Source organism: Glycine max, chromosome 16 (assembly GCF_000004515.6).
Source record: "Glycine max cultivar Williams 82 chromosome 16, Glycine_max_v4.0, whole genome shotgun sequence".
Lineage (NCBI taxonomy): Eukaryota > Viridiplantae > Streptophyta > Magnoliopsida > Fabales > Fabaceae > Glycine > Glycine max.
This window is the reverse complement of record NC_038252.2, coordinates 5,409,887-5,433,945: the sequence shown is the minus strand read 5'-3', so window position 1 is coordinate 5,433,945 and position 24,059 is coordinate 5,409,887. Positions and strand designations below refer to the sequence as shown.

General features: G+C 29.9%; 1 protein-coding gene across 1 annotated transcript; it reads right to left on the bottom strand.

Annotated features, from left to right (window-relative positions):
• Positions 1-19,143: 19,143 nt before the first annotated feature.
• Positions 19,144-19,467, bottom strand: LOC102662476 (pectinesterase inhibitor 2). Its single transcript, XM_006599724.1, has one exon. It carries the CDS (start codon positions 19,465-19,467, stop codon positions 19,144-19,146), a length of 324 nt encoding a protein of 107 aa, XP_006599787.1.
• Positions 19,468-24,059: the final 4,592 nt, after the last annotated feature.

Genomic DNA, 24,059 nt, shown 5'->3' with positions numbered 1-24,059 from the left:
TTTCATTTCTCTTATCTTAAACCTCTCCCACCAGATTCAAGCTCCTTCCCGGATATGCTCTGTCAGCCTCAGCCGGAGGCGATTTCGGGCAGCAGCGCTTCATTTTCTCCCCTTTTCCTTCTTTCTCTTCTTCCCCTCCTTCCCTCCCTAGATCTGATCCCCCCAATCTGCTGCGATCTCCTCCTTCCTCTTCGGTGTGCCACACAGATCCACACCGTTGTTGGGTTTGTTCAATGATGGTCAATCTTGATCTTGTGGTCAACGGTACATTTTGGTTTTGGGAGGAAAGAAAATGATTAAAAAGAATGAAATGTTGTTGCCAGGAATCATCTTTGACGTCAGATCAATCTAAATTTCACTTAATGTGGTTTCGTGGAGGGGTATTTTGTTCTAAATTTTTGCTACACGTTGGATAACATCTTTCTAGTTATAATTTGGCGGTTTTTATGAAGATTAATTGTAATTTTGTGGGTTTAGTGCCATAAACCTATGTCAAAATTCTTCTATGGTTTCTAATGACAATTTACGAACATGCCATTACCTTCCAATTGCTTCGTTGGAACCCAACTCTAGCGACGTTAATTAGAACGTTAAAGGTAAATACAACACTGCAATAGTTACAAAAGTAAGAATAAATCTGTATTTTCTACAAAGAAGACAAGGTTTTAAAAATAAAAGATCCTTAACCGTTTCTTACAATTTTTAGTTCTCGTTGAACATTTTTATGTATAGGTTAGAATGCTTTTATTTTTAGAAAATAAGGATGATCCTTCAAGATTTGTAGTTGCACATTTGATTACATTATTTTTTTCTAAAGTATTATCTGTGTTTGTGATGACATCTACAATATAAAGAGAACATGATCAACAATCAAATAAAAAAAGTAAAACATAATGTTAATCTATATAGAGATTAACATGTTATACATGGATTAGAATATAATATTAATTTCATAAAAAGATTATAACATATAACTCATTTTAGAAACTCATCCAATGTATAAAGGAGTTTAGCTAAATTGGTTTAGTAAGGTACATTGAGTTGTTATAAATCTTTTCATATTTAATTTTGATTCTTAGGATAAAAAAAGACTCATCCTGCCCGATTTTTAATGCACACCTCAACATCTATTTTGTATTTACATAGCTGATCAAATTAATGGCTTAAATAATATTTTAATCTTTGCAATTTAGTATTTTTTTAAAAAAAAATTTATCCTTGTATTTTTATGGAGATTTTAGTCCTTGCAAATTATTCTTTCTGTTTCTATTTATAAGATTCAAGTTTGATACGATATTTGTTTTTTTTTATAAGATCCAATTTATAATGTCCTATACATTAATTATTTTTATATTAGAATACCCCTATTTAAAAGAAGAAAAAAATGTATTTACAAATAATTAGAAGAGAGATGGGTATTAATAACAATGATAGTTTTAGAAAAAAAGTTATAAATTTAAGATAAATTTATTGCTATTAATTAAATTAACCAATTTTTTTAATTTTGATAAATTAAGTAATTGAGTCTTGTAAATAGGAATAAACTATAGTATGTTCATTTTATTTTTCGTTTTTAAAATGGTTTAGAAAACATTTTTCATTGTTTCAAGTGTTATCTAAACCGTTTTAAGTAAAAAAACAAAAAAACAAATTTGTCAGGAATAAAATCATTTATTTTTGAAAGGATGAAAAGTAAAAAAGTATTAAATTACATGAACTAAAAATATATTTAAGCCTAAATTAATTTAACAAACTCAAATAAAAGAAGATGGTGTATACTTAAATTAAGATTCTATAATAAGTTTAATGTCTATGCATTTACGGTGTATAATTCTTATAAATACTTATATAATAATTCATCCAAACACTTTATAAAATTATGCATCCAAATACTTTGGTGTAATTTATCTTCAACAAATTAATTTGACATATTTTACCTTCAACTTTTAAAAAATTTGCAAATTTCTCTTTGTTATTTATTATTGAAGGCTAAAATATATTTTTCATTCTTATAAATATCAAAATATTTGAAATTTGTTCCTAGGAAATTTTTTGTCTGTTTTTTTTTTCTTTACAAAATTGAAATGTGTCAAATTTTGGCTTGAGCTAGGTTTGCATAACCCGAACTTATGTGTATTCTGATATGGGACTTTTCAACTTTTTACATTGGTTAAAAGTACAACCGATGTAAAAATTCCTCTCAAAACCAACAGCCTATCAATCCCACTCTACACCCCAGCTGAAATGTGTTTGTATCCTCTCTCTGCTCAACAACATGCAACCCCTAAGCAAGCAGACCTAGGATTGTTCATGAATTTATGATTCAGAAGTCTTACAGTTGGCTTGAAAGGGCCAATGGCCACCCTATTGGAAAAAGGGTCCTTCATTAACAATTATTGCATGATGCTTGTGAATCCTACACTTGTAGAGGCTGTACATGCTTCAACACTTGATATTGCTTAAAGAATTTGACAAATCCAACAGAGAATCCAAAGATGAAACCGTGCTCCAACTTGTAACATAGTTGATCCTAATACAAAATATTGATAGTAGGAATTAGGAACTTTTGAAATCCAACAAATTGCTCTAATGGATTAAAATGTTGAACACAAAGTTAAATATTATAAAATTGCAAAACCACCATGACCCATGGCGAAACCCACCATGAATCCTTCGAACCACCCAATCGCAATCGCAAACGCAAACTAGCTCTCCTCACGAAACCCACCACGAACAACTTCATCGAAAACCCACTGCAAACATTGCTTCCTGTCCGAACCCATCACAAACCAAATCTCTTTCAACGTTTGAACCCTCAACGCCATCGTTGCGGTCCGCTACAGCCACGTGTTGGTGTTCAATTGATCAATGAAGTGACTTATATGTACAGTCAATAAACATGTAGGATATTCCAACACCAAAATTTTACACATCTTAATTTTAGGAGGATAAAAAATAGATAAAAGATTCTGTGAGGATTAATTTTAAATATTTTGATATTTATGTGAACGAAAAATATATTTTAATTATTTAATAAACACAAAAGTTGTGGGTAAATTTTGTAAAAAAAAAAAAGAAAATCAAAGTTTAGAATAAGAAGTGTAATTATTTTAGGAGTAAATCAGTGAAGGCTAAAAGTCTGAAAATTCTTAAAAATTTGAAGTAAAATACAATCAAATTAATTTATTAAAAATAAAATTGCCAAAAATTAAAAAATAAGAATAAAAAGTAAAATTAAGATTACATTTTATTGCACTAGTTTATTTGTATTTTGTTCGTTTATTAAAACTTATTTGCTAAAAAGATAATTTTATCAATAAAATAAGAAGTTTTGTGTTTTTTATGTATTTTTTAAATTGTCGGGTTTCATAGGTTCTTGCGGTCTCACAACAGAGTCAATGTAGAGTTTCATGCAATCATGAACGTCTTCAGTCAGCTTGGGATGCTGGCATTCGTCAAGTAATTTGCGAGTGTGATTCTCTTCTTGCTCTGCAATTGCTTCAAGGGAACAACATTACATAACACCCTTATGCATCTCTCATTCAAAGAATCAACAGCTTCAAAGCTCGGCAATGGAACATCTCCTTTCAGGATATTTATCGTGAAAGGCAATCAATGCGCGGACTTTCTAGCTAAGCTTGGATCATCTTCAAATGCAAACTTTCATCTTCTGGAATTGAATTGAGTCCTTCCTGGATGAAGCATCTTCTGCTTGCTGATGTAGTTATGTTTGGTTTTTTTGTTTGCTCGTTTTGTTCTGTATTTATTTCCCACTAATAAAAAACAAAAACTGTTCTTGCTGGTGTTCCAACACGTTGTTGATTTAAGTATTACTAATTTGGTTTTGTTAAACAATATCTCAAATTCGACTCTTATAGATAGATAGAAAAACATAATTGATAAGAAAGATTTTTCTAAAGATAATTTGACTTTCTCAATAAAATTTAGTCATCAGTAAATTTAGTAGATATTTTAGATCAGTATCATCATGATGAAAAAAATTATTTTTATTTAAAAAGATAATTTTCTACTTGTTTTTAAGAAGTAATTCATATATGATTTTTTAAAAATTGTTTTTTTAAATACTTTTTTGCTAGCGCTTTTTAATTTTAAAAAAACTAACTCATTACCTATTTCTAACATTTTGTTTTTAAAATGTGTATGTAAATAAAATTATTTTCTTAAAATTTTCAGTAATATATCATATATAGTTACATTAAAATTGTTGATGTGAAAGTAGCTATGCTTGTGTTGCTTTTACAGCTAGGGAGAGACCTTTAATTTAGCCCATGAAATCATTAAGCGGCAAAAACCTGCAGTAGTTCTTTAGCAATCTTAATTCTTAATATGCATTCTTCTCTGATGGGGCAATTTGTCTTAATTGCCACTACTAGAATTATGGCATTCTACATCGCGCGATCTACAACGGTTCTGGAGAACCGTTTTAGTAAAAGGCGCGGTGGCAATTTTGCAATTATAGAGAAAAAAATAATTTTTCACGTCGTACATTCTAAGGCGGTTATAAATAACCGTCTTAGAATGTATGGTAGTGACAAACTTGTAATTACGTACAACGAAGTCAACGACGGGTTTTGACCTAGGACCGTCGTAGTATTACGAATATAAAAACTAACCTAAACCCGCGGCGCCGCTACTCAGTCATTCTCGCAGACCATTCACGTTTCTTCCTCAGTCATTGTCGATCTCCGTCAAACTTTTTACCTTGCCCCTTGAAGCTCACCCACATGGTGTACCTCAAACCCTGAACCTCACCCACATTGTGTACCTCAAACCTAGCCTGCTGTCTCAAAAATATTAGGTTATACGCCACTGTAAAGGAAAGGGTTTTAACTTCTAAGTGGATCAAATTTCTTGTGAATTGTTTCATCGTGCAGTCCATGTCCCAATTGCCCTAGCTGCGCTACCACACAATACTCAATACCTTTGTTAACAACGACGATTGTTATTCTTCCCTCCCTCGTCGCATGCAACTTATCTATCATTATTTCTCAAATCTAAAAGGTACTCCAATTATTTGTCCTTTTTATCAATCAATAGCAACTACTACATGTTATATAGTTTATTCTTAATTTTCGGAGTAACGATAATATTGTTGATGTTTTATATTTTTCACAGGTTGAGTTTTTGTTACGATGAAAGTGATGAAGAAGGGGAAAAGACACTCACACAGTGGGGAAAAGAAGAAGAATAAGAGGTACAGAGAACAAAACCTTGATGTTGAGATAATTGTTGCCACGCAGAACAGTGAAGGTAAACTATGTTGATATTATGCTTTCATATTCATCGCATTTTGTTGAGTTGTCCCTGAAATAAAGTGGTTGTTTTGTTTCATTGGATAGTGCCAATGGAATGCAGGTTAAAGAGGCAAAAAAGTGCTCGATATGTCAGACAATTTACTTATTCGATTATTTATGCAATAAAGATTTTGATCGAGTGTCTGTTATAATATATAGGTTGACAATATTGTTTCTGTTGGATGATTGGTGGTTTATAAACTGAAAATTGGTGGGAAAAGCCTTAATTTTTATTTCAAAAAGTAACTTATGTCTAATGGTTTATAAATTGTTGCGAATAAGATGGTAAATTTAACACGTGACAATATTCCCAGGGCGATTATTTAATAATAAAAAAAAACCAAAATCAAAAATCCAAAAAAAAACAAAAGAAAAACTATCTAAGACGGTTATTTAATAACTGTCTTAGAATGATCGAGAAACTAAGACGGTCATAAGAAAAACTGTCGTAAAAAATTAAGTTCAAAAAGGTTATTTTAAGACGGTTATTAAGAAGAGCTGACTTAGAATCTCAAACATACTACGACGGTTATTTAATAACCGTCTTAGATTTTTCATGTTGTGGACTCCATTTTAAGACGGGTGACATGAAAACCGTCTTAGAAAGTAATAGTCACTAAGACGGTTAGCCTTGAGGACCGCCTTTGTAAGATGAACATTCTAAGACGGTTATTAAATAACCGTCTTAGAAAACATAATTATCTACGACGGTTCATAAACCGATGTAAAAAGTGTAGTACCAATTTACGACGCTGCGTTCTAAGACGGTTCAAAACCGTCTTAGAAGGTCTTCTAGAACCGACTTAGAAAACACAATTTGTAGTAGTGTGCATTTGTTGCTATGTGAGACCTGTTGGCAGCATAATCGTATCCTTCTGCAGTGGTGACCCTGAGCAAGGTCGATTCAACATCGATCAACAACCTATGATCCCATCATCTCATCTAACCAATTTCAGTAATCAAACTGACAATGATTAACAAGATGCACAATAAAAGGTGACACCACATCTTTCGTTTTTCATTTTTGGTACACACCGTGATGTGAACAACTGAATGTTATACCATAAATGATTTCATGGCTATAGGAGTTTAATTTTTTATATTTGAACTAATTTGGACATATTAGTGAAAGATGATCTATACATCATTGATCAATGCAATGATCTATAATCTTTTAACACAATTTTGGAAAAGATCTGAGTACTTGAATTTGTTCCTAACAAAGATCTTCCAAATTTTATGACTTATTCTTTTATCATACGTATTAAAGATTTTTTGAAGAGTACCTGGTGCATGGCCCTCATCAAGGCCTTCAAAGGTGGAGAATTGATTTTTGCACAGCTTGCCATCTGGGTAAATACATGAAAAACCACCATAAGCCATTCTTCTAACCAGAGTAGCTAACATTATTTTACAATGCAAAAAAAAATAGTATTTCAAAAAGAAGCACCTCATCATCCAGCTTGATATACCCAAATGGCAACTTGGGGTCACTTTCACCCCCCATCATATTTATAAGCATTTCAATTACCATCACAGAATATATCTCCACTGGTTGGCCAGATTTAACATGCTCATAAGATAATATATGCAGCATCATGAAGAGGTCCTGAAACATGAAAAAGAAATGCAAACAGAAAGTAATTTTCGCATTCATATAGGAAGTGACATTTTCTGTAATTTGATCTCCGGGAAATTAATTAAACCACACAATAAAGCTTGAAAGATTTTCCTCATTCCTGTTCCATATATCATCATTCATTCAAACAAGTGACAAATGGCAAAGAATAAACGTGTGTGAATAATAAATGAATCCAAAAGGGTGTTTTTTTTTTTTTTGCATCTTAGTTGTATTATATAACTTACAATTACCAGGTATAAAGTAAGATTTAGAAGGGAAAAACAACGAATATACTTGGAGCTGATTATTTCTTATGCAACAAATGTATAAATAGGAGTTTATGATTCAAAATATAGAGATCCCAAGATATCATATTAATCTGAGAAGGATTGTCTAACAATATTCCTTAACAAAACAAATTCATAAGCATGTATATGCACCGCCACAAACTATCATCAAACTCAGGCATCCCAAGTATCCCACCAACCAAAGCATAGATAAATATTAATGATTTTCTTTAAATTAATTTTAAAGTAACATAATTTTTGTTTTAAATTTTTTTATTATGAAAACAACTTCGATATAGAATTTTAGTCTAACACAAAAAGCTATTATTTAACTCAAATATTAATTCTAAATGGTAGGAGTGTTCATGATTTACTTATTTACATAACTATAATCATACTTTATAAATAATTAGATTATAAGTGGATGTTATAATTATAACCATAACTAATTTTTAAATATGAATATAATTTAATATAACAAGTTATTATTTTTAAAATGTGGCTATATAACTAGGTATAAATAAACTAATTATATAATTAATTATATAGCAAGTTATATCTAAAATTAATTACATAATTAATTATTGATGAATAAAAAAGTTATTTGAAATAACTATTTCTATAAAATTAGTTATAATTTTATAACTATAATTATTTTTTATATAAAAATGAGTTATTTGAAATATTTATAATTATAAGATTAATTATAATTTTATACCTACTTTTATATAACTAGTTATATTTATTTTCTTAAAACTAATTTTTTTGAGCATCCTTATTAAATCCAGAATCAATTTCACTTGTAAACCAAAACGAGAACATTTAACCTAAAATGACAATAACCGGTATTTCAATGTGATTATGATCTAATAACGGAATCCAAACACCCACCACATTGAACTATAATTTCACACCAAACAAAACATAATCAAAGAACCCTCTAAATGAGTAGCCATCAGTGGAAGTAACATATATAGAGCAAGCCACGTCCCAATTTCAAATTACTAATTAACGGCAAACCTCAAGAAAGAATTGAATCACTCCCATAAGAATCAAAATCAATAAAATCAAATAAACTCTTGTGCAAATAACAATGCATCATAACCCAAGTGAGAGTAACCACCCATCGGCCAGTTGCAATCTCTTGCCGGAAAAACACGTCACCTGACGGCGGTGCTAAACTCCAAACCCCTTTCAATGTTAGTAACTGCTCTTCTGCGCAAAGACAGGAACTTTAGCAATGACACACTTAATTAGAGAGGAGGAGTTATGTGGAAAATAAGTGCAAGATGACGAAAGGGTTTGACATGCATGTATAAAGAGAGAGAGTGAATAACATGTCGAAGGGGAAAAAATGATGTAACTGTCTAAGTGCTTTTAATTGAAGTGATGAAATAGTCTGTGGGTCAATAACTGATATAGTCCAATGCAAGATGTGGTTTTCAAAGTCTATAGTGGTTTTATTTTTTATTTAATCATTTTTTTGTGTATATAAGGAACAAAGTTCATGCTTCCTGGCACAAAAGTGAGTTAGCAGAGTCAGTGAGAGTTTCCTTAGTGCTTTAATTGGTCTGGACTTAGAAATTGAGGTTCAGAGCTTGCAACAAAGCTGCATTGCTATAAACTTTCTGCAATTTATGTAGTAAATTTTTCTTTCATTCCCCTGAACTTGGTGTTGTTGTAGGTGGCAATCATTGAGGTATGGCTGCAATATTGGGGCCTCATGGGAGAATTTCTGTGACCCAAAAGTACTCTTTTTTTTTAGTCATTGGTTTTTTGTCTATAGTTGCTTCTTTGTCCTCGTTATTTGTGTGATTGAATTGTTGAGTTCTCATTATTTGTGGTGTTAATTTTTTCTTCTAGTCTTCCTTGGAATCCCAGAGCTGAATTCTAATTTTTGTGAATCTTGATGTCTGTATGTTTGTGAATTGTGATATTCTGTAACTTCTTGTTTGATCCATGCAACCAACCTTGCCTAATGGGATCGATGAAGCTTAAGTGGTTGTTGTTATTGTTGCTTATGATATACTAAATCTCTCAAATGTTTATGAACTGCTGATCTGATAGATTTGCATGGCCAGCCGTGAAGCTCTTGAAGTTTCAATTGGTTTAATTTAGATTTTCTATACAACAGAAGCCAATAAATTTCACAAGTGCTTCAAAACCCGTAGATAATATACTAATGGTTTGAAAATTAGGCAAGGAATCTAAAGCTAGATATGTCTTCAGTTAACAATTATTAATTACCCTGCAATATTGGCTCATTTATTTTAAATATAACTAGGTATAAATGTCCCATATTTAATCCTGGGTTCACCCAAATGGAATTTGCCTAATTATTCTTTTTGCTTTCACGTCTGATGTTCTCTCGTAAATATATGTTAGTTGCATGAGTTGTTTTGTTGTTTTACATTTGTGACTGAAGTTAATGATGAGATATTGTTTGTGTTGTTGTCTAGGTTTTTTTTTAACTTGAGACTTGAGTTATAATATCTGCACCAATGGATGATAAACAAGAAAATTTGTTACCATCATCCTTGTCTAGTCAGCTGTTATCAATTGATGAGGAACTATGGCAAATAACTAAAGAGAGATCACAAGAGATACTATCGATAATTGAGCCAAATATATAATCGGAGCCAAACAAGAAGAATACTATTGCTTATGTTAGAGGCTAATTGGAGATCACTATGGTGCAGAGGTTAGAGTATTTTGATCTAATAATCATAGTTATAAATTTTTATTGCTAAAGTTGGTGTCTTACAATAGGTGTTTTCTTTGTTTAATGAATTTGTTTTCTTGTCCTCATAATTAGTTGAGTGTTTTTGTAGCGTTTGTTGCTTTAAATGATTCGTATATAGTTAGATTTGTTTTTATGTATGTTATATATGAACGTACTTTGATTTCTTTTTTATAAATTATTGGTGGAAAAATCTTTTCCTTTTTTCCTATCAAACTTTCCTTTTAAACTAGTTACATTTGAAAGTGATTTTGTTTTTTTAGGTTTAAATACCTTATTAGTCTTTATAATTTAGTGTTTTTTCTTTTTTTATTCTTGCAACAAAAATTTATTTTAATTTTTGTAAATTATTTTTATTTTATTTTTTGTCCTTTAAACAATTTAGATTGTATTTTCTTCAATGTTTAAAGCGCTATCTAAATTACTTTAAGGATGAAAAATAAAATAAATATAATTTACAAGGATTAATACAGAGAAAATTATAAGAATAAAAAAATTAAATTATAAGGACTAAAAAAATATTTAAGTCTATTATTTATTGTATTGTTTCATTATCTTAACATGATTTTTTGACCATGTTGTTGACTTGGTATACTTTTATCATACCTTATATGCCCAAATTGGCACCTTCCCCTTCCAACTCCATCTTTCCCCCCTTTTATAATTAGATATCTAATAAAAAACATAAAAATCATGCCATGGAAATCAGGTTATCATTTGCAAGTCTTATGATCAATATAGTCCTACATCTGCAGGTTGGCTTAAGCTTTCAATGTTGTGTTTTGTTTATTTTACATTGTGCACTTACTCTGACCTTGATCACTAGACATTAAAACTTTTTTTCATTTAACATGATACTTCATAGAATCACAAGCATGCCTGAATTGTACCCTACCAGCATAGCATTTACAGCCAGAAAATTAATTGCTCTAGTGAGCATCGTTGACATGAGGAACTAGACACTGTTTCCAAAAGGCTTGATAAAACTATTATTGTTTTATAGCTTTCATACTTCATAATGATAAAAAGACTTGAGAAATTTATGTAGATCATAGTATTACCCCATGGAAAAGTTTTTATAGTGGGGAAGATCTTTATGTATGGTTTAAGAGCATCTATAAGTTCAATACAACTTAGCATGCTGGTGAAAAATTGCATCAAGGCATACTCAAATATCACTTTAGATAAATCTTTATGTATGGTTACTTTTTTATAAACATATAGTTCTCTTCCACTTATATACTACCTTTATACTTCCTGCAGCCAATTTGAGTCGAATAAGACTTGCTTTTTCCCTTGGTGCTCAAAGGCTCAAGCAAATCCTCACTCTCGCGGGAGAAAACATGGGTGCAACACTTGAGAAGTTTTTCTTCAACACTTTGGCATGGAAGATCCGAAGAGTCTGTCCTCAGTGGAGATTATGATAGTTACTTTGGTGGGTCACAATATGTTCATCAATATCCTAATTATGCCATGCCAGTAACTACTGTACATTCCAATTTTCCATCTTCACCTCATCGGGACGATATCCTTGCACATGCAATCGACACAACAAAACTGGAGTGAAGGCGATTTTCTTGCATTGTTAGCACAACAAAATTGGAGTATGTTTTATCAAAGTGGTACTGAAGTATATATCCCAAGACAAACACCCTTTCATCCAACTTACAGCCTTGGAGAAGAAGGAAGATCACGAGGAACAGGCACATATATACCTGACTTGGTATATTTTCTTTCTTATCAAACTTTATCTATTTATGTAATACACACGAAATCATCCTCAAAATGGTTGCATCTTGTAGAGTTATAATTGCTACTGCGATGTACGTGGAAGGCGAACAGGCCAAAGATATTTCCTTATGCAAAGCACAATGCATTCATTACTCGAATCATCTCCCAAAAGTCAACAAGTGAAAGAGTTTCTTTCCGAGACAAAACCATTTGAGCTTTCAAATGAAGACTTCCCCCTTCTTCTTCCAGAAGTTCACAAAGTGTTAGAAATAATTCAAGTCCCACATTGGCTAAAAGTAATTCCACATTAAAATATATAAGTGAAGGATAACTCTCACCCCTTGAACTAGCTTTTGGAATTGAGTTAGGTCTTTCACATTATACACTCTAAGATGATATTAGAGTCTGAAACTACGCTTCTACTAGTTCTCGCTTTGGGATGACAAACACCCAATGTTTGTCAACAAAGGGTGAGAAAGATGATTCTGGTGTTTCATCATCTCAAGTAACTATGTTGGTAGTTCCAAAGGTGGCATTGAAGGGCAAAGAGGTATCTTCTGAGAGCATTGAGAAGATGAATTGACAGTGTTATCATCGATATTTTGTAGGATATTAAACGACATTCTAATGTGTTGTTGGTGGGGTCATGTTCTCATCTAATAACTTGAAAATAATAGTTAAATGTTTCCTTTTTCTTTTTAGATATGTCAATTTGGGAGAAAATAGATAGCATAGTCTTAAGTTAACCGATTTTTTTTCTGCTGTGGTGGGAATACTTTACCATTACTCAAAGGAACGAAATGACAATATATATGTTCGGATGAACTTATACATAAGATGTTAAATAAATCTTTTGATTTTTTATATGCTTGTTCTTGTGACTATGTTTGGATTTTGGGTACTGGCAGAAGAATACTATGTTTGGATCAGTAATAAAGAATGAAACAAAATGGATTGAACATAATGTGGTGATATAGAATAGATTGTAATGAAATAATAATATTATTTTGGTTTAAATATGTTGAAAATTCTTAAAATATATTTCAACTTTGTAATTAATTTTTGAAATTTTTGTTTTTAGTTGGATCTCTGAAATTTTAAAAATTTTGTATGAGATGACTACTTCTAAACCACAACCACCATCATGACGTATGGATTAGTTAGTTAGTTAAACATGAACATCAGCATTTTGTATAAAATTGTGTTAGAGATATCAATGATATTAGGTGTCACTTGAATTTTTTTTATGGAGTAATTTTATATCAATGGTTGGTATTTTTTTCCCTCCCTTTCCAGTTGCCCTTGGTTGTTTTTTTTCTCCCTTTGTCCCTTCTTCTTCCCCCCTTTCAGATCTGAGATGCCCTCCATCTCTTCATCTGAGTTGCTCCACCATTACATCATAATAATCTTCTCTGCTGAGGAGGAGCGGTGATTCTGATGTCGGCGTTGGAATCCAGAATGATCTTCTCTGCTGTTGGCACCAGTTGGAAAATGATTGCTCCACGTAACCATCGTCTCGCCGTCTTAGATGGGCGACGGAGTGTGGCGATCGTGCCCTCCAGATCCAAATCGTTTTGCGACGTCTCAAAGCACTCTCACTTCTCCGATTCTTGAGAACGTGTCTCATGGCCAGCTTCAAACTCGATTGTCTGTGCCTTTTGATTTCGTAGTCACAGTGACTCGCAATTTTTTTTTATGTTGATTTGGTATTGTAATTTTCTCAGATTTATTTCTTGAATCTAGTATCATAAATTTCTGCTGTTGGCTTTTGTACAAATTTCTCAGATCTGAAATGAAACTGATTATCTTCATAACTTTTATCATTGGATTTTTTGTTCTCAGTTGCTTGTTGCTTACTTGAAAGCCATTAATGGCCATGGAGAAGCAATAGGTCTATCGATGGCAAAGAGGTACACCATGCCATTTATCCCTGACTTTATACTATAACTTACTCTCAAGTTAACAGACACTTAGCACGATTTAGACGAAGTACAGTAACACTAATGTTTTATAAAACTTTTGAAGATTGATAGACTCAGCGAAAAGAAAATAAATTTGATGTGAAATTTAGATATATATTCCAGAGATCTTCAATACATTTAAGCATGCTATTTTATTATTTAGATCTTTTGCCATAGCACCATTTGCATAAAGGACATAATGGAATAAGTTATAATTATTTATTTTGTATATTATCTTTATTCTAGAAATATTTTGTATTTTATATTCTTATTTTCAAAAAAGAACTTTCAAAGAAATAACATTTTGTAAGAGAATAATTTTTGAAAAATTGTTTACCAAAAAAATTAACAGTTCTGGAATTTTTTTAATGAATATCTTCGATAATTTTTTGTAAGAAAATACTTCATTCTAAATTTATTTTTAATTAAAATAATTTTTAAAAATCTATTAGTGTAGGTATTTAAACTCAAATATTTACACAGACAATGCATAATTGACAACAACTATTGTCGAGCTTTAAAACCGAATTTAAAAAAAAAAAAACTCTTATGGCCACTTTCTAATGTTTGATTTTTTCAGTGATTTTATGATAATACATGGAACAATAATAATCATCAATAATTCAATACCCATAAGAAAGTTTACACGTTCAGCACAATCGATGTCCTCCAAAATGCAAAAACACTGAAAATTTAAAACCCAAAAATCCATGTTCCAAAATGCACACACAGAACTCAAGAATTGATGAGCCAAATAATTAGAAGTCAATCCCGAAAATCATCCCAACAAAAATTAAGCAAATTGCAATTATCACATGAAAAAAAAAAATCAAACCAAAGGGAGAAATAAGACACTTTACTTCCAATAGTGAGAGGCTAAGAAGAAAACAAGTGAAGATGGTTGAACAAATTAAGGCACATAAAGCAAGAATGCACGAGAAAAAAATGTGTATGTCACTCTAAAGAGGCTTGTGTTTAGGGTAAAATTAGTAAAGATAAAATAGTTATTTCATATTTTAGAAGCTTTGATTATATTAGCTACTGAAATTGAGAGAAGAAAAATATGATAAACAGTGTAATAGTATGGATCATGACTATCCACTTCCACTATGTTTTATCTTAATTTTCACAAACCAAATAATTAAATAAGTTCTCTTTTCACTCCATCTCTATCCATCTTGCCCTCTACCACCAATCCAAATATAACCTATATGGTAAAATCCTAAAAAGATTATACATTAATCGTGTCAAAAAATTTACATAATCATTTAATCATAACTCACCATATATGATAAGTTTATTAATTTTTAAAATAATTATTTTAAATGATAATTTATGATTAAATGACGGTGTAAAACTATTTTATAGTATCAGTGCATAAACATTAAACTCTTATAAGATGCTATCTCATTTCAAAAAACTCCAATCATAATTAAAAATAAATTGAAAAATTAAAAGTGACTAAATAATTAATATATTAACATTTTACCTATTTTTAATTTTCAAAAATAAATACTACCATAAGTTTTAAAAAATAATATTACACACACAAATAATTTTTGTTAGTAGAGAGATTTGAAACTCTTTCCTCTTGCGCATGAAGCTTGATAGTTAACTATGTAATTATGACACTTTGCAAATCACAAGACTTTTCAATTGCAGAGATATTCAAACTTGTAGGGTACCAAATTCATGATTTTTTCTACAACCCTCTAATCTGTAAATGATGCCTCACCAAGAAGCCACATTTGATTCACAACATCCACTAATATGCCAAAATCATCTTTGACAGATTCATTGTCCTTCATCTTCATCAATTCAAATTCTTTCTTCAATGTGAGAAGCCTAACAAATTTGACCCTATTACTCCCTTCAAATTCATCTTGGATCTTGTCCCACACCTGTGTTGGTGTTTCCCAGTCCATGGTTTTGGTAAAAATGTGATATGCAAGTTGTGAATGCAAGCAAGTGATGACTTTATCTTTCTTCAGCCTCTCCTCCTCATAAGCTTTGATCTAAGGCATATTAGGATTTTCCCTCAATGGTGATGGATAAACTTCAGATATTACAAAATTCCATAAACCTTGAGACCTTAAAACAAATTTCATCTTCACAACCCAAATGTGATGGTTTTCACCATTAAACATTGGAATGGCATGTGGAGAATTGTTGGAAGTTGACACATTTGCACCACAATTGGTTGGAAAATAAATTGCTCAGTAAGTCAATAGTGTTTGCATTCAACCTCACTTTGTTTATCGCTCAATAAAAAAAAATCCTCACAGGCAATAAAAAATCAAGCTCTAGATTCCACTGTTGAAAATATTTTGTAAAATAAAATATAGAATTAGTCAGGAACGAATTTAGAGGGGATATGGGCCTCCCCCCTCTCAACACTCTTTATGTATATGTATGAGAAAATGAAAATAAAAATTATTTAGAGAAAAAATGAATAAGAAAAATAGGGTATTAATGAGTTTAAATTTGCTTAATTTTCTTACAAGATCAATATAAGGATTAAACAACTAAAAGCTTAAGTTTTAGATCCACAAAAAAAAATTATAAAGCAAAAAAGACCATATATATTAATAAAAAGGGCACATATATAGGTAAAATGACTTAATATATAACTCTCTCATTTAAATAAAAAATTTCTGATAAATAATCAAATTCTTCTTTGAAAGTGTGAAATGAAGACAAATGGGTCCCTAAGAGATAAAAAATATAAATTTAATCTTTGAATTTGTAAAAAGTACAATAAATTAGTTTATATTAAAATTTATAATATTCAATTATTTTAAAACATAATAAATTAAGTTATTAAAAAAATAAAACAACATATTTTAAAAATATTTATGAAAAAAAAATTGTGATTCTAAAGCTATCCTATCAAATTAATCCTAAAGAACCTATTTCATGAAGCTATGCATAGTTGGTGGGATGCTTTTCGTTAAATATGAAGATACTATGGTTTCACAGTGCTTTGTTTCACTGCAATGATAAAACATTATTTCACTATTTTATATTCTAACTAGATAGTACATGGGTAATTTTGGAGGGATAAATTTTTAGAATTATATAAAATTATGTTAAAAAATTACTTAATTTTTTTATTATTAATTTCTTATATTATATTGTTGAAGAAAATTAAAATTAATTCTAATGTTCATAATATAGAACATATGTGTTAATAAAAAATAATATGAGATAATTGAATGTGATTATATAAAATGCTCATAAAATAGTACCTTAATATATATATTTTTTTACATTTTTATTTTATCTTTCTATATAGCGTTAATCTCAAGATATTTTCTTTAAATAACTTTGTCACATATTTACAAAATAATATAAATGATTCAATCTAAATATTGATATATTTTAAAATAAATATATCATAAGACACGACATACCACAAAATAATATAAATGATTCAATTACAATACAGATATATTTTAATAAATACATATTTGAAATTCATAAATCTTAAATTGATATTGATTAAACCAATCAAATATAATTATGTGGAATCAATTAATGCATTTTAAATTTGGAAAAAAAGGTGGGACATCCTTTTATTAGAATGTGACGTGTGTTTTATATAATATACTGGTGCGACGCATGGGTAAATTTGGAGGATTTTTTTAAAATTATATTAATTTTAATATTATTAAAAAATATATAATCAATTTAAATATTCACAAAACATAATTTATTAATTTATCTATTTTATTTCATTGTCTTCCCGTATCAATAAAGCATTTGTAATATTTTTAAAATTTTAAAATTTCAGATAAGAATTCATAACCTTTTTCAAGTACCTAAAACTTATAAATTTTAATTAATTCAATTTAAAAAATATATTTTTTAAAAAATGAATTGAAATTGATTATAAATATTAATTACATTTTTAAAATTTAAAGTTTCAAGAAAGAATTTGTAGAAAAATATATTAAAATTAGTACATTCAAAGATACTTCTAAATGATGAAATAATTATCTACTTTACTTTTATATTCAAAACATAATTTATTAAAATTTAAAAATTAAATTTATTAAATCTTAGTTTAACTATTTTATTTCGTTGTTTCCTGCTATCAATAAAGCATTTGTGATATTTTTGAAAATTTCAAAATTTCAGAGATAAGTATTCATAAATATTTTCAAATAATTAAAATTTATAAATTTGAATTTAATTTTATATTCTATACTATTCAATTTCAATAAATTATTTATAATATTTTGAAAAGTTTCAAGTTTGAATAAAACATTTATAAAAATGAAAATAATTAAAATTAGTACATTCAAAAATTATTAATTTAATATTCTATTAATGTATTGAAGAAAGAATTAGGGAATGATGAAATAATATAAATTTAAAAATATGTATTTCTTTTTTTTTAAATCATGTATATCCCTTATAAAGTATTCAGTAAAAGAATCCCTTGTAAAGTATCAAATATTTATCTACTTTATTTTATATATCCCTTATTCGAATTCAAATCAGTTACAAATATTAATTATAATTTTATATTAATATTCCATAATTACCATGTTATATTAGATTTAATGAAGTGTTAGGAATTTAATTCAATTCAACTAAGAAAATCTAATATTAATAAAAATTTAAACTCAAATCTACTTTTATAATATTATTTGTTTCAAATCATGCATAGCAAGAGGGAAATCGTCTCAGGTGGAGTCTACAAATTTGTAACAATTTTTCTTCTCAGCCGCCTTCAAACAAATCAATGAAACTCATTTTATTCTTGTTTCACTTCTCATTTCACCTAAAACAAATAAAGTGTTAGGAAAAAAACCACAAAATTTGAATTATAATGAATTTCTGGTGAAAGAAAATGGAAGTGTTAGAGAAAAAAAAGAGTAATTAGTATTTGCAACAAAATCAAAATTAAAAATTATGACATAGTAGAGAAAGAAATTAAAATGGAAGAGAGAGAAAAAAATAATGTGAATTTTCGTTTAAAATCTGAATTTAAAGAAAATAAATAAATAATAGTCATTACACCAAAATTTACGTAATTAAATAAGTACATAAAGAAGTTTAAAAAATCAAATTCGAAAGAGTTACAATAAAAGGTAGAAGAAAAGTTAAAAAATAAAACTCAATTAATGAGTTACATGGTTACAAAGTTAATATATTGGACAAGAGTACATAAAATTAATAATAAATATTTTATAAAACTCATTATTAAATATTAAAAATTAAATATTTAAATTATTGTGCAAAAAGAATTTCGCCCTCACCCCCTTATACATTCCAGAATCCGTCCATGCATACAGTGAAACTTGCAGAGAAAATAGAAAGATTAACAATGAAAATAGTCATTTAAATTCATGAGAATGTTTATATATAGGCTTACAACCGATCTAATATTCTATTAGATTTATTTGAAATTTAAATTAACCAATTGAAACAAAAGGATTAAAGCTAAAATCTGCAACAATAATAAAGCTCTATCTAAAACTTAAAATTTCCCGGCTAGAAAATCAGCTAGAATCATAATGATCATGCTGACATCTACCAAATACTGGTTATTCATTCGGAGTTGGGGTAAATCATAAGCCTTTGTGTCACAATCTTTAACATCTTCTATCACAGTTATGCCATTGGATTTCAATGCGGCATAATTTCCAGAATTGTAAGACTGTTTAGCCTGTGTAAGGGAAAGCAACACATCGTCATAATCCATAATGCATGAATTATAACGTTGTTTCGTTTGAGTGTTTGTAGCTTTTCTAATGTTATAGCTAATTTGGCCGATAGTATCAAAAGCATTAACATGAGCCATGTTAATGAGATACAAGGAAATGCTACCAAGATCTACACCCGAAGTTGCACCTGGTACTGAGCGTAGAATATTGTCACAACTGTTAGGGTTGTTGTGTTTTGAGCAAATGTTGCCTATTTCCACAATCCTGGCTGAACACAAGGAAAACACAAAACATAGAAGAAGTAAGAGGGAAGGGAGGAGTGGGTGTTTAACAAAAGAATGAACCATCATGCTTCTTCTAATTTGTTTCTTTCACTTAATTGGAGTTTTGGGATTACAAATTAAAGAGGCTAACCAATTTATAATAACGTGCTTGTATCACAACACATTATCTTTGGTATATGCATGATGGTACGTTTTTTTGTTCAATAGGGAGCTAGAAGCATTAATTAGCTTTTATGCCTTTTTGCGATTTTCATGTATTAATTTAGGAGTGGATTTATATATACCGATTGGATTGATTCTCAAATTTCTGTCAATTTCTAAAATTACCGAGGATCTTGAGGGGTTGTACCTGGGGCATTTAGATTTTTTTTTTTTATAATGAAAGGTTATTTTTTTATTTATGTGCATTCATTACCATAAATAATTTATAACATCCACACTCTCTACGTTTTGGTAGTTAGAGGATGTTTGGGAAGGGAATTTGATGTTACATATATGTTATGATTTTGCTTGTCTGTATATAATTAATGAGTTAATATAATATGGGTTCAGAACCTATCTTCTTTTTGTATATTTGGTAGATATGTTATGATTTTGCTTGTCTGCATGCATCTAATTAATTAAATTTATTTTGAACGTTCAGATTTTTTTTAATGAAGAATTTTAATTTTAATTAAACTTAAATATATTTTTATCTCTAATAAATACTTAATTTTTGAGTTTGTTCTGTAATATTTTTTTTCATTAATTTCCTAATAAAATAAAAATTTTGTTACTGGTCTTTGATATTTTGTTTTAGTCTCCGATAAATTAATGAATTTTGTATTTATTTTTTGATAAATTAGCAAACTTTGTTTTAATTTCGACTAATTATAAATGAAAAAAATTTATTAGATAGCAAACACAAAATTTATTAATTTATTAGGGACAAAAAAAGTGTTAAGGATAAAAAATAAAATTATTATTTTATTAGAGATTCAACACAACAAAAATTTATTAGAAAACATACACAAAAATTGAATATTTATTAAGAATGAAAAATATAAGTCTTTTAATTATATACTTGTTTGCTCTTTCATTATTACTAAAAGTATATTTTTTACAAAATAAAATATTATTATAAATTCAAAAATCATTTTTTTGAATTTTAAAATATATAAAGATTTTTGTATATGAGGAGAAGGAAAGGAGGTGCAGGGATTCTGGATCCGGGTTGAGGTGGGGGAGATGGTTTTGTATAAGAGGAGAAGGGAAGGAGGTGCAGGGATTTGCTGATTAGACAAAAGAGGGATTTTACAGAGATTGATAGTGCCAATAACATATCTTGTAGTGGGAATAGTTGTTCCTTGTTGATTTATGGGACTTTGGACTATTATTGGATTATATCGAAAGTCCAAAAAAACACCAAAGGATTTTTGAATTGAATAACACCTTTACACTGATTTTTGTTCTTAGTTTCCTTTCAATTTCCCTTCAATATTTTCAAGATTAGAAAATATATTTTTCATTTTCATTTTCCATGAATCTTTTTCCAGTCGTCACACCTCAAAAGAGCTTATTCTTATTGTGAGAACAACACCACCACATATATTTTAGGAGCAATTTTTAGCGAGTCATGCTCAAACTCTAGCATTTGTATGGGTGTTGGTGAATTCCAACAGCCAAGGATTGAGTGTCTTCTATGATGATGGCTACAATATGAATGAAGGACATTTGAGTATTCTTATGGGACTTAACCCTTATCAGAAAATAATTGGAGTTTTGAAATCTCAAGCCAATTGGTTATAGTCACATCATGTTAGTAACACTGTAAACAGGGATTGATTTTGTTATTTGTAAATGTAGTGTCATCATACCACAGTCCACAGAGTGTTGGGTGGATTAATTGGTAGCTTGCATTAGTGAAGGACAAGAATCCGGGGTTGTAATGGAAGTTAGCTTTTGAAATAGAGTTTGAAAGGTGTTGAAGATGTTGTGGAAGGAGCTAGTTTTGGTTACTCCAACAATAAATAATAAGAAACAAGGTTTAAAATCAGACTAGGCTAGAGGTCTTATCCATATAATGGTCCATTTTTCCCTTACTGGATTAACCTAAATCTCAAAGCAGTGACCAAGGTCAATGCCAAGTACAAGACCCTTAATGTGTACTCATAAACGATAGATTACACCTTGGCTTGGAGCAAAATTACATCATCATTATATTAAGATTGAGTATTATTGTCAACGACAAACCTTGGACCCTGTCCTAAGAAATCCAGTTCGTCTCAGACTTTTATAAATATAGTTAATTAATGTCATTGGAGCTGTAAACATTTTATAGATAAAATTTCTTTAACATGATCTTATTAAGTGATCAACTTATTGTGCATTAATCTTTGTTTAATTAAAAGCACACCACAATTTTAATGAACTAAATTCAAAGACAAAGACATGTTAAGAAAAGTCGCTTTTATGGATTAAAAAGAAACACAATTAGTTAATTGAATCATAATATCTTCTAATTTTATATGGATATACTTTGTTCTTTCAATGCTTTAGTATATGCAACTAAATTATTAAAAAAAGTTAGAAAATTAATTTTTCGAAACAAAAAATCATATAACAAATTCTAGTAGTGGTATGGATATTTAACTGAGACAAGACCATTTCAATATATATTAGGACTAGCTTGCTACTTGCTAGTGATGAAACCCAGATGTAGTCTTGAACACACAGATTGCTTGACCTCTTGGATATACTCAAATCAGCAAAAGGATTAGTTTTTTCATTTCTTTCTTCTTTTTTATATGTAACGTGGAATTGATCGGTTGTTTAGCCTGTAAGTAATGAAAAAGTGCCTTTAGTCTTTTGAATCCTAATAGCTCCCAAAAGCAATTTTTCCACATTGGCATTTCCGTTTTATTTATATTCCAAGGAAGATCAGAAAGAGCATGTTATATATTATACAAATAGACGTTAAGCCAACTCATCTATCACATTTAAAGTAACTTTATTTGATACATATCAGTTTCTTATCCATCTCGTAATCGTCCACCAAGGCCGACAGAAGTCGATCTAGATCATTTTGTATTCTTTTTCTCATATTATTGAAAGAAAAGCACAATAATATTTTAATTAAATTTAACATGAACATGAAATTAGAGATAATTCAAATTTTCACATTTAATTGAAATAAAAGAGACGTTTTTTTGAGATAAAAATAAAAGAGATGTTAGTCATTACAATTATTAGCATATATTTTATGAATAAGATAAACTTTTTTCTTAAAGGAGAAGTCTTATATCATTTCATTAATAATAAAAAAAATTGATAAAACAAAGATTGACATGAAAAAATGGGGACTAACATACCATCTAGACGCTTGGAAAGATGATGAGTTACTTGATTTGCTTGTCGACAAATCAAACTCAAAGATGAGTCGCTATTTACAATACTTGACAATACACCCATACTCAGAATTCTCATGGTGGTTCGAATGGGGGCTATCAAACAACTGCTTACAATCCAATTCAAAAACAACATGCATGAGACCCATTTGTGAAACCCAAATAACAGTTGCAAGAAGGCTTGAAGCTTCTGCTTCAGCTGGTGGGATGATACCATTGCTTTAAGAAGTTCGAGCAACAATGAATTCTCCGCTGGAGTTACTGATACAAGCACCCAGACTAAACTCTCGAGCCTCAGAAGAAATGGACGCATCTATGTTTACCGAATAAGCATCATTCCTACTAGTGTTCCAAATCAACTCGTCTTCACTCGTGGAAAAATGGATCGGCACTCCACTAATAATCTCATAGCCTCTATCATTAAAAATGTCCTTTATAATGCCCTGCTTCCATTAACTGGTCGAGGGATCTATGAATTCACAGGCCCTCAAATCTTCCAAGCTTTCAATGGGTTCCCTTTGGACGTAAAGGTTATCATTAGAACGCAGCCAGAGATCATTCCAAACGTTGATCTTCTCGCATCACCCATTCGCCATCCAAGACCTTGTTTAACCACCACCCATGAAGAATAGATGCTACACCACGTGAATCTTGGGTTATGACCCAATTTAGCCTTCAAGAAATTCTCATTAGGAAAATATTTGGCTTTGAATACTAGAGTTATATAGCATCTTGGTTGGTGCAAATTTTCCAACCTTTCTTCCCTAGCATGACCTAGTTAAAGCCATACAGATGACGAAATCCCAAACTACCATACTCTTTCCTCATAGATAATTTATCCTAGTTGAGCCACTTGATTCCCCTTGCAGAATTTTTGTTCGAAACCTACTAGAAAGAATTGATCATTTTCTGGGTATCATCCCCCAAGGAAGAGGGCAAGAGGAAAGTATCATGCAATAAGAAAAAATTGCTTGAGCTAGAAATTTGATGAATGCTTCTCTTCCTGCTTTTGAGAGATGCTTGGAGGACCACTGGATGATTCTTTTCCAGATGCGGTCC

Excerpts from the sequence above, each read along its gene's own strand:
- LOC102662476 (XM_006599724.1), bottom strand. The coding sequence starts at position 19,467 with ATGGCTCATGTTAATGCTTTTGATACTATCGGCCAAATTAGCTATAAC.